Raw genomic sequence first — 12,347 nt, 5'->3', positions numbered from 1 at the left:
TCTGCGTTTCTCCTAATAATACTTGCTTTCCTATTACCCTGTGTTCTGGTAGCCTTTTATTCTGGAACTGTTACACTGATTACTAGTCCTACCCATGATTGTTGGCTCTGATCTGTTTCTCACTGCCTCAAACAATATTAAAGTCTCTCCTAGCATAATGTCTATTAGGACATCCATAGCATAAATAAACTTTGTAATTTTACACACTATTTCATGGCCTCTTTATAAGCACATTTTTAAAGTTCTGAATGTTAATATGACTTAATATTCCATGTGTACTCTTATGTGGATTAATCACTTTGCCCAATGAAAGGTTGTACTCTGTTTTCTAGTTGACTGTTCAACGTTTTATGGAACTTTTCTCCCCGGGCTTTCACTGAAAAGGAGTTATCATGCCTAGTCAGACTTTCCTGGTAACAAATGTAAAATAAATAAAATTAAAAAAATCCTGCAGGATTAGTAATAATATTATTAGTGTTTTTATTAAGAAGTGATTGTTTCAAAGATGGAGACCAGTGATGGATTTTACTTTTATTTCAACAGCAGTTATCCTGGCTCCCAGCTATCTCAGAGTGATTGTGTGCCTTATAGAGTATAGAGCCAAGCCCACCTGACCCACAATTTCCACAATTAACAGCAGATCCCACTAAACTGACAGCTGATTTGTCACATTCCTTCATAAGAATTCTGTTGAGACTGTTGAACACATTTTAAGTTTTGCCTGTAACCTTGACTTCTGCTGCCTATCTCTGAAGCTTGTTGCAGTCACTGACTTGTGTCTTACTGTCTTATACCTAGCAAGGCATTTGGCTTGCATCATCCTATTGTCCCCTCTTGCATTGTTACATTCTTTTCTTTCTTTGTTCCCTTTTATTTTTGAAAAATAATCCCTGTTCACTTTGTGAATTGCCCTGAATTGTATGTGCTTTTCTGCCATGTCATTGTCTGCCTCATCTTTTCAAAGACACACTTGTCATCCTTTTTATAGCTTCTATTTATATGGTTCCTGGTAGAGTTATTGCTTCCTTGCAGAAGTGCTGTCCAGTGTATAAGAAAGAATAACAGCTTTTTGTTTTATATTATTGGCATTGCATTCTTTTTTATTATATATCCCAATATTAAAAATTCCAGCAGTAAATATCTCAGATTATTTCATTTTTATTTAATTATTTTACATTTGTTTACCTGGAGAGTCCAACTTGGCATAAAACCCTTTTTCAGAGGAGGCCTGGAGAGAAAAGGTCCATTGTTAGTAAACTATTTTGTTAGTAGAAAGAAAATTGTATAATAAAATAAAAAAAAAAATAGTAACAGACATTCATAACGGTAAAAAGACTAGAACAGAATAAATCGGTCAAGTGGAGACAAGACCAATAATCTTGTATAACAATGCTTCTAGAAGACAGTTCTTTCAGTAGTAGCAGGTAGTGACATTGTATACAACAAGAGTGCAATTACGATACTTAGTCTTATATACAGGCAGCATAGCAAACTGAAGATGTAAAATCTAATAGATATTAACAGTGAGAAGGAAAAAAAAACAACAAAAGGTAGTCATATGGCTTAAATGCAATGCTCATTACACATGCAATTAAAATTTTAAAATCAGCTAGTTCCATGGTTTAGGCTGCCTATACCCAGTACATGTACAAGTCCAGGAATTGGTGAGGTGGGCGTTAATGTGATGCTTGAAGTTGTTTAAGCTAGTTATAGTTCTAATTTCAAGTGGTAAGGCATTCCACAGTTTAGCAATGTAGTAGGAGTATAGTCACCTGAGCTATTTTTACTCCTGGTTACTTCAATTAGAGCTTTATTAGTGGATCTTAGTGGATTGGGTACTTACATGGGAATTGAGGAGGCCTTGTAGAGCTGGTGTTTTATCAGGTTTATAGTACATTTGGTGGGCGGTAGAGAGTTGTGTGAAAATGAGTTGGTGGGGCAGTTCTAACCAAGATGGCTGTCTTAGGGCCTTACAATTATGGGTTCTAGGAGGACAGTTAGTGGCAAATTTAGCTATCTTATTATAGCAGGCATCTAGCTTCCTTAGGTCTGATTTGGAGAGGTCAGTAAGGATGGGTGAGGTGTATATTAAAGTTGACAGAAGGTGAGTTCTGGCTGTGGTTTTTCTGGAGTTTGTGGTTAGGTCCTTTTTGCATCTGTATAAGGTACCTATTTTCTTGTGTACTTTTTTACAGTCTGGGCAATGTGTAAGTCGAACTTCAGACTTTGATCAATAACACCACCAAGAAGTTGGGTGGATGGTACTGGTTCAATCAAAGTCTTATTACTGGATGTGATGTTGAAGTAAGTGGATTGGGTTTTGAATTTAGTGGAGTGGAAGAGCATGAGTTTAGTTTTATTTGGGTTCAAGATTAATTGGGCATCTGCCAACCATTATTCAATAGCATTGAAGGATGTTTGGATTAAGTTCTGTAGTTCAGGTAGACTTGGGGCAGAACATATGACAGTGGAGTCGTCTGCATACTGTATAAGGTTGGATAGAGTTGTAGCATTATGGAGATTATTTGTAAACAGGTTAAAAAGGAGGGGGCTGAGAAGAGACCCTTGAGGCATGCCCATAGTCACTATTAAGTAAGGGAGAAAGAGCTTTGTTCCACCATACCGCTTGTTGCCAATCTATGAGGTAGTTCTGAAACCAGGCTAGAGTGGAGTAGCTTAGGTTCAGTTTGGTCAAGGCAGTCAGTAGTTTGTTATTAGACACTGCATTGTAGGCTTTTGGTAAGTCTAAAAAGATTGCTGATACTAGCTCACCTTTATTTCTGAGTTGACTGATGGTGTTAGTGAAGCTATTAAGGGCTGTGGTAGTACTATGGTAGGGGTAAAAGCCATAGTGAGTATTTCTAAGTAATTTATTGTCTAGGAGATGGTTAAGTATTTGGGTGTGAACATACCCTTCAAGGGTTTTTGATAGATAGTTAGAAAAGTCAGTGGAGGGACCTCCTTTGTGTAGGGGTATGATGTGAGCAATTTTCCAGAGAGTGGGGATGTGTTGCTCGGATATGGAACAGTTAATTAGTAGGGAAACTGGATAGAAGATGGCTTCAGCTGCTATTTTTAAGTATGCAGAGGGTAGGCTGTCAGCTGCCAGGGTTGTGGGTTTTAGCCTGAGCAAGTATTTGTGTATGTTGTGTGCTGGGACTGATTTTAAGGAGAATGTGTTGTTATTAGCTAGTAGAGAGGTTAGGTTGATGGGCAGTGATGGGAAGTTTTGGTTAGTAAGGATTTTGATGGAGTCAATGAAGTATTTATTAAACTGGGTAGCAATACATTCTAGGGGGTTTACTTGCTGTTGGTTGAGGGGTCTTAGTTTGACCTGTTTATAGTATTTTGTTTAAAGTGATCCAGAATTTTTGAGGATTATTTTGGTATTTAGTTTGTAAGCTAGTATAGTAATTCTTCTTATCGAGTCTTATTTCGGTTTTGACTTTGTTTCTTAGCTGGAAATACTTCTTGTGAGTAACTATTGATTTTTTGTGGGTTCATTCGTGCCACGCTTTATCCCTTTCTTTTAGGAGTGATTTTGTCTGTTTAGTGAGCCAAGGAGAGTAATTAGATTTTGCTGATATTGTCCTGATAGGGGCCATGTTATTTAAGATATTTAGAAATGTATTTTATTTGGAGGAATTAAAGATTGTGTCACAAAGAAATATAGTCTGGCAGTAGAAAAAGTCCATATATACTATGTGTATTGTACTAGTTCAGTGTATAACGTTTGTTGTTAATTGTTCTGTTTCGCTCCATATTAGTGTTAAAATGCTCTGCCTGCCTCTGCCCAGTAAATAAATATAGAAAAATAATAAGAAGTAAACAAGTATATCTCATCAGCCTGGCTTGCATATTTCTCCCCGTTGGTTACTTCAATTTTGAACATCTGAAATGATTAACACATTTTCTTTCCCAATTTTTTTTTTACTAGCTCCAGTCTGGTTAACTTGCCAGACAGGTTGTTGTGCCTTAAATTTAATTTGTCCGATTTTTTTATTTTCTGTTTTATTTTCTATTCATTCATAGTCCATCTTTATCAGTTTTGCATCTTCTTACATGTCAAACCTTTTGCATTTATTTTTGGCATCAGCAAAAGGAATAGTTTTAATTCTAGGATCTTTGCAATGTCCCTTACCATGGTTTGAGTACTGGCTTTGCAGTTCTATACTGGTGCTCGCTCTCTCATATGAATGGATTATATTAATTGTGATCACATGGGATATATGGTTTACCCAGTGTTTTACCAGTACTACAGTCCTTGGATGCACATGATTGTCTGATTTGTTTGCCTGCCTTTTTGTTTGGTAAAGCAACGCATCCTTTGTTAATAGGTAATTACTGCACATTTAAAGCTGCATTCAGTTATATTTAGTTATATGTATTCAAGAATACACTCTTATTTTTATTTGATATAAACACTTTGCAGTCCGTTGAGGATGCACTAGGATATACATTCCATTCACTTCCATATTACAGAAGTCATTCTTCCACCTTTTTTATTACTAGCTTCCAACCATTATTTTGCTTCCATTGAAAGGAAGGGAAGTTACATCTGCCTTGTTCTAGACCCTGGAAAAACTTGCTTTCCTTTCATGATTTGTTAAAAGCAATTTCTTATCTTACATCTATCCCAGCCCTTGCAGCTTATCGCAGAGCATTTGTTTTCCACCATATGTACATGAATTATAAAGTACCTCTCAATGTAGCGTCATTGATATACAAAGCTGTGTTTATAGTCTTACTTTTTAAACTCACATTGTCCTTACTAGCAAATACATTTTCTATTCTGTAGTTTACACATGGTTTATTCAGTGATGTGGATGAAATGATGGAGGAATATGATGAAATATTGCTTAAACATTAGAGACAGAACAAGAGCTGATAGTTTTCAGAAATGGATACAGGAAGTACATTAGAAAACGTCAGGTATGTTACAGGTGTAATCATGGCACTCTGAAGAAAATGAAAAGGTTTTGGGGGTTTAAAGGTGATTGAGTAGTTAACAGTATGGCATTCTGTTTTATTAAACTTTTGTTTTTCAGCATAGCAATATCCAAACAATACTTGTCATGTTCCATGGTTCATAGTTGATACTACAACAGTAATGAGAAAGGGAACAATATACTGTGTACATACTTGTCATGTTCTGTACGAGATCATTAATTGTTAACTGTCTCTTTAAGTCTACAGGGGTACACAGTGCTGTGACAGTCCGCATCACATGTCATTACAGAAGGAAGATCTGAATTCTGAATCTGTCAAGAACATTATAGATCAAATGTCTACTGCGAGTCATGAGTTAACTCAGACTGGAAATGAAATTCATAATTGCAGGGAATATGACAAGAGTTTTAGCCAGCACAATGAACAAAAAATGCAGTTGCAAACTCATGAGGTGGAAAGATCATGCAACTGTGATGATTGTAAGAAGAGTTACATATTTTGTGGTAATTTTGTAACACACTGTCAAACATATCAGAGTGAGAAAGCTTCAGATGAGATCCACAACAACATAAAAAGTTCCAGAACATTTGGAAGAATTAAAGCATGCCCCAGGAAAAAAGATTGTCTATTAGTACAAAAACAATTTTGTAAAGGAATAAAACACCATAAGCATGCAGGGTATAACAACACTTACAAACATAAAAAAATCCACACTGCAGTGAAATCATATAGATGTACAACATGTGACAAATGTTTTAGATGGAGTAGCTCCCTCGAATATCATAAGAAGGTCCACAGTGGTGATAGACCCTATAAATGTGCCACATGTGGCAATGGTTTTATAAAGAAATGGTACCTCATTAAGCACGAGAAAACCCACACTGGTCAGAAACTATATATATGTGTAACATGTGACAGGGGTTTTCACTGGAAGTGGATGCTCTCCCGCCATGAGCAAACCCATACTGGGGAAAAACCATATAAATGTGCAACATGTAACAAAAGTTTTGCACAAAAGTGGAGTCTCACTTGCCACGAGAAACTCCACACCGGGCAGACAGCATATCAATGCAAGCTATGTGGTAAGAGTTTTCTGCAAATGTCTAGACTCTTACCCCATGAGAAAACCCATACGGGGGAAAAACCATACCAGTGTTCAAAGTGTAGCAAGAGTTTTACAACAAAGGAGTATCTCACACGCCACGAGAAAGCCCACATTGAGAAGAAGGAATACAGATGTGCAATATGTAACAAGAGTTTTTATTCAAGGAGCTACCTTGTATACCATGAGAAAACCCATTCTGATTTTAGGCCCTATAAATGTGACACGTGTTGTAAAAGTTTTATAATGCGCTGGGAGCTGACAGTGCACAATAGTATCCACATTGGGGGAAAGTATAAATGTACAGCATGTGTCAAGAGTTTTCATTATAAGTCTCATCTCATAGTCCATGAGAAAATCCACACTGGTGACAGACCACATGCATGTACCACTTGTGGCAAAAGATTTATAAAGAAGTATCAACTGACAAGCCATGAAAAGACTCACACTGGTGAGAAACCATATAAATGTGCCACGTGTGACAAAGGATACAAGCGCAAGAGTGGTGTCAAATACCACGAGAAAGTCCACAATGAGAAAAAAGAAAAGGACAAAAGTAACATTAATTAGTGCAATGTCTACACCTTGTGATTATAATGTCTTGTGTATTGAGAGACATAAAGTCCTAAAATATCAGGATATGCAGGGGGAAGCAAGCACAATGTGGAATAAAGACACCCAGACATCACCAACAGTAGTAGGTGCAACAGGGCTATTACAAATATAATATGAACTGCAGAAGGAGTCAATTCTGGGTACATTGCTGGTGCTGAGAACACTCTTAGTAAGTATGAAAGGTGATGTAATACTAATTTCATGAACTTTAATCATGCTGTCACTTTGGAATGGGGTCCATTCCTGTCAAGGTATTAAAAACCATAAATATTTGGAGCAATTAAAAAAAAGAAAAAGAAAACAGATGAATACAGTGCCTGAGGACCAAGAGAGACTCATATGATGAAATAGAAATAAACAAGATGTACTACTGTACATATAAACTAATAACAGATAAAGCGCTACCACAAAAATATAGAATAAGAAAGGGAAAGAGAAGCTCAAGATGAATGCTACCACAGAAGCACTGATTTGAAAGAAATATTGGCAAGAAAAATATAGAAAAGGGAATAGGCCACCAAAAACTCTTAGATGTTAAAAAAGCAATGCACACCATCAAGGAAGATCAGGTTTATTCTCACACTGCTGCCAAGAAAAAATCAACGCATACAGAAAAAACTCAAGGGTACACAATATATATAAAGGAAAATTTCAAAATGAGCAATTCATTGATGACACACAAAACTTTTATAATGAACTGGGAAATAAAACAACAACAAAGCACCACATAAAAGGAGAAATCAGTGCTATCATACAGGATATGAAATGGAATAAAGTTGTTGAAAAATTTATTTTTGCTCAGTGATGTGGCCTTGAATAGAAATTGCTTATAGGTGCAATCTGAACTAACACTGATATAATTAACAACAGGAAAAACATACTCTTCTTGAAAGAGAACCTGCAAACCATCCTAAGAACTAATGACCAATCCTTTACAGCAATATATGCATTTGCGTATGTTAGAACTGATTCAGAGTTTACAGTCATTTAGAAAAAAGTCAATCATGGCACAAGAACAGAAAGATTATATAACTGAGTGATATGCAACAAAGCATCATCTCTTATTAAACATGTAAAAAGGAGCAGGTCCTAAGTATAGCATGGGTAGACAACACAAAAGCATTTGACAACATTTCGCATTCATGGATTACAGAATGCTTGCAAATGTGTAAAAATATACCTTACACTGAGAAATCATCTGGCAGTCACCATGAAGCAGTAGCTAACAACTTTACAGCTGAGTCGTGATAAAGGGAAAATTACCAACCCAGGCATAAAAATCCAAAGAAGGATATTTATTGTAGGGTGATTTAGTTTTCACTGCCACTGTTTTACCTTGCTCGTAATCCACAAAAAACATTTACTTAAAGGGAACTGCACCTTGGAACTAAAAAAAAATATATATATATTTATTTATTTATACACTTTTTTAAGTGGGGAAGAGTAAATATGTTTTAGTGTATCTCTTTTTCTGATCTAATTTAATGCATCAAAATCAACCTGCATGTTTCTTATAAAATTTGAATATGTTTTACTACAAAATGGCCATCTTGGGGCCTGCCATATTAATATGATCTTGTTTTATTGTTTTCATTTCTCTTTCACAGAATCCATTTGAAGTTCTGTGTATGTAAGTCATGCTTGACATAAGGAAGTGGTGATGTCACCCTATTCCATAAGACAGAATGCTAATAGTGTAAGTCACATAAACCTTAAAAAAATCTGTGCCAGGGATGCTTCCATATTTTGCCTGAATGACCTATATATGTTTCACTGTCACAGTAGGTTTTACTCCATTCACTGCAGTTCTACACCTCCAGCCAAGAAAGCAGCCAAAGTCCAGGCTTTTGCAAAGATGTCAATTTGTAGTCCTTCAGGTACTACCCTCATATATGCACCTCCTAGGGTGCCAAAGCTATCACTGCAATCCAGGAGCTGTTAACCAACACTTCAAATAACTGGTTCTTTTATTCTTGCAGTAGGAAAATAATGTTTTCATCTTTAATTTTTGAAGAAATTAGCTTGTTGTTTTTACTCAGATGTATTTCACCAGCCTTCATACATTCATTTTCTCATTTCTAGTGTATTGTTACCCCCCACTAATTTGTTATATTGCAACATACTAAAACTTCTTAAAAACCATAAACCTTGAGCATTACATCTCTCTCTCTCTCTCAAAAAATCCTACTTAATCCATATTTTACAGAATAGTGTTACTCTGTGGTGTGTAATAGAATACTTCCTATAAAACTACTGCCCTTGCAGAAAATATTCTCTCTTATAAGTGGATTAGTATGTAAATGATGTAGTCAACTAGTTGGGATGCCACCTGGAGCATTCTTACTACAACTTGCAATTTTGCAGGACATACCATGCCATCAACCAATAAAAAATATATGTGTATCTTATTGCCAAAGTAAATATTCTATAATATCCAATGTTGGTTGCTTATACTATGTTATATTATATTAATGTTACTTAAATGTAGTATCACAGTTCTTAGCGGCATTTAGAGAAAACACAGAAACTATTATAGTTCTTCTAAAATATCAAGGCATTTATCTTTCTTTATGCTTTCCCCTTAGAGCATAGCTGCCTGATTCAGGAATGTCAAGCTGAAAGAAGAACAGAAGGTGACCCTGTCAGTTATGTGAGCTGATACATTTCTCTTCCTCTCTAAAACAAAGGCAATGAAAACAGTCTAACAACATTTTGTACACATTTTTATAGAAACTGTTGCCATCAGTAAGATTACTTCTGTAAAACTGTGGGCAGTACCTGACAGAAAAAAAACTACAGATTTAGCTGTGTCTGAGGTATGCCTGCAGGTAGAGATAAATTCCTCTATGAAATCACATGAGAAGTTAAGCTTTAAAAAGTGGATGGGCTTCCCCTTTCATTGATTCCAGGGCAATGAAAGTTTTATAAAGTACAGACAGGTTCTTGGTTATTAAACCATGCTGCAACCATATTGTTGACAGGAAAGAAAACTTATGGCTGAGTTAAACTGTAGGAAATTATATTTTCCTTTAACAGACCAGGTTATGGTTACAGCTTGACATCCAGAAAACAATCTTGGCAAATGCTTTTTGTGGATGACTTAAAACTGTGTAACTCATTCGACAAGCAACTGAGAGAAAAATTACAAATGGTTAAAACTTTATCAGACAATATTAGAAGAACATATGGTCTTTTAATGTTGGAAAGTAATATACATAGCAGGAAAACTGAAGCATTAGGGAAATCTCAACCTGGGAGACGAATGTGACATAATCAAAATTGAACAAGAGGGAATATATAAATATCTGGGAATAAATGAAGGGTCAGTAATAAATATGAACAAATGAGAACAGAGCTTAGAAGGGAGCATTCCAGAGGATTAAAACTAATCCTGAAAACTGTCTTTACATCTCCAAATAAAGTTTAAGCAATCATTTTGCTCTTCCAATTCTATTGTGCAGCTTTGTATGACTGACTGGCACCAAAATGTTTTATCAGTTGGACAAAAAACAAAAAAGCAATGTCATGCTTATTAAATAATGTATGACAAACATGACATAGCACAGTTATGTCTGCACTGGTTTGAAGGAGGTATGAGTCTTCTGGAGACTGACAATATGTATAGGTCAGCAATCATTTATTTATTTTTATTTATTTGCCATTTGTTAACTGGGTTAGTCTGGCTGGGCAGATGTCCCTTTTCAGCAGAGACCCGAAGAGAAAAGCTCCAGATATAAATATTACAATTAGTTACAAAAGAGCAATACAGATAAAAACAATAACATAATAAGAAAATCTTATTCATTTTTAACGTTTAATTACAAAGCTACATTTAGTAATCTTAAGATAACATGTAAATTATGTAGTTGTACAGTAAGAAATAGGAGGAAAGGGAAAGGAAGGAACTAGTAAGTAGGTGATGCTTATAGCATGGTGTCCAGTAAAGGAAAACAGTGGGGAAGGAGCAACGTAAGAGGATGAAAGACAGAGGTGAGAGTTGTCTGATACAGTGAACAGTGATTAAGAAAGAGGTACATTGTTACTGATATGGAAGTAGAAACATACAACTAGGAGAGTCAAACATACAGGAAATGGAGACAGAGGCTTGGTGGGAGAAGAACATTTGGGGAGGAATTGACTCATCTAGAGATTTTACAGGGGCAGGTCCAGGAGTTGAGTAGGTAATCCTTTAGGGCTAGTTTGAAATTAGGTGAGTTTTGATGAGTTCTGATATAGAGAGGGAGCTTTTTCCAAGATGTGGTGACAGCATGACTGTAATGGCTTTTTCCTATGGATTTGTTAGGTTCAGAAATTTGGAGAAGGTGTTGGTCTGAGCTACAAAGCTCCCTGTTGGGGGATGTAGGGGAAGATGAGAGTTGCTAGTGAGGGACAAGTCAGAGGTTGTTGTAAGATGGAATGTGTCAGGTGAAGCTGAGGTAGAAGGAGTTGGTTATGGAATTCTAGCCAGTGAAGTTTTGTTAAAGAGAGGCAGTGGTGTGAGTGATAGGGAGATTTGTTGTGAACTGTACAACTTTATTATATGTCAGTTCAAGTTTGTTTAAGAGATTTTTTTTGAGGTTGATAAATATAGCGGTGGCATAGAGTAAAGTGGGTAGGAGGTAGGCTTGAGCAAGGGAAACTTTGGATTCTTGAGTAAAGAATTTTTTTTGTTTCTGTATAGCAATTCTAGTTTCTGGTGGGTTATTTTGATTCAGTTGTTGATGTGTTGTTCAAATTCTAGTTTATCTATGAGAATACCAAGAAGTTTTGTATGAGATTCAACTTGAATAGTTGTGCTGTGTAGGGAAGAGATTGAGAAGGAAGATTTGAGGTGTTGGAGGGGTTTGGGAAGGAAAAGAAAATGTTTAGTTTTATTGGGGTTAAATAGGAGTTGGTTAGTGGGTGAGCCATCTTTTGACTGAGTGTAGTGTGTCTTGTGTAAGAGTATGTAGGTGGGATAGATTGTCAGAGGTAGAGATGATCGTAGAGTCATTTGCATATTGCATGAGTGTAGCTTAGGGGCATGACTGGAAGAGATCATTAGTAAAAATGTTAAATAGTAGGGGACCCAAGACGATGCCTTGGGAGACTCCAGTAAGAACAGGAAGGAATGGAGAAGTAGCTGGCATCCATTTGACAGATTGAGCTCTATCTGATAGGTATGAAGAGAACCAGTTAAGGGTGGAAGTAGAGAGGTTGAAGGAAGCAAGTTTGGTGAACAGGAGGTTATGAGAAGCAGTGTTGAAAGCCTTAGAGAGGTCCAGGAAGAGGGAAGACATGAGTTTGTTGTTATTGAGAGAAGTGGAGATGGAGTTAGTGAAGGATAGTAGTGTGATAGTAGTACTATGATGAGGGTGAAAGCCATGTTAGGTAGGGGTGAGAAGATTTTCCTGAATGAGGTGTTCAATGAGCTGTTTGTGAATACACTTTTCTAGGATCTTCGAGATAGGGGATAGAATAGCAATAGGCCTGTAATTTGATGGAGTCGATGGAGTTACTGCCTTTGTGCAGAGGTACAGTGTAGGCCTTTTTCCATATTTGGGGGAATCAGGTTTTCCTGAATGGACCAATTAATAAGTATAGAGACTGGATATGCTATGGAGGGAGCTGCTAGCATGAGGTATAGGGGAGGCAGGTTATTAGACAAAGGGGATCAGGGTTTAAGTTTACAGAGTAGGGA

The 12,347-nt window shown here is 36.5% G+C and overlaps 1 protein-coding gene across 2 annotated transcripts in view; it reads left to right on the top strand.

The window, feature by feature from the left end:
• The window catches only part of LOC122815119 (zinc finger protein OZF-like), a 178,488-nt gene extending 170,280 nt beyond the window's left edge, over nucleotides 1-8,208 (top strand). For both annotated transcript variants that reach the window (XM_044087370.1, XM_044087369.1), the window contains one exon: nucleotides 5,190-8,208. In XM_044087370.1, coding sequence (XP_043943305.1) covers nucleotides 5,190-6,622 — 1,433 coding nt within the window. In that variant the 3' untranslated portion in view covers nucleotides 6,623-8,208. The remainder of the gene's footprint in view (nucleotides 1-5,189) is intronic.
• The last annotated feature ends 4,139 nt before the right edge of the window (nucleotides 8,209-12,347 follow it).

This window comes from Protopterus annectens, chromosome 11.part0, assembly GCF_019279795.1.
Source record: "Protopterus annectens isolate FY-2018-M chromosome 11.part0, PAN1.0, whole genome shotgun sequence".
NCBI lineage: Eukaryota > Metazoa > Chordata > Ceratodontiformes > Protopteridae > Protopterus > Protopterus annectens.
This window is presented reverse-complemented; position numbering and strand designations above follow the sequence as displayed.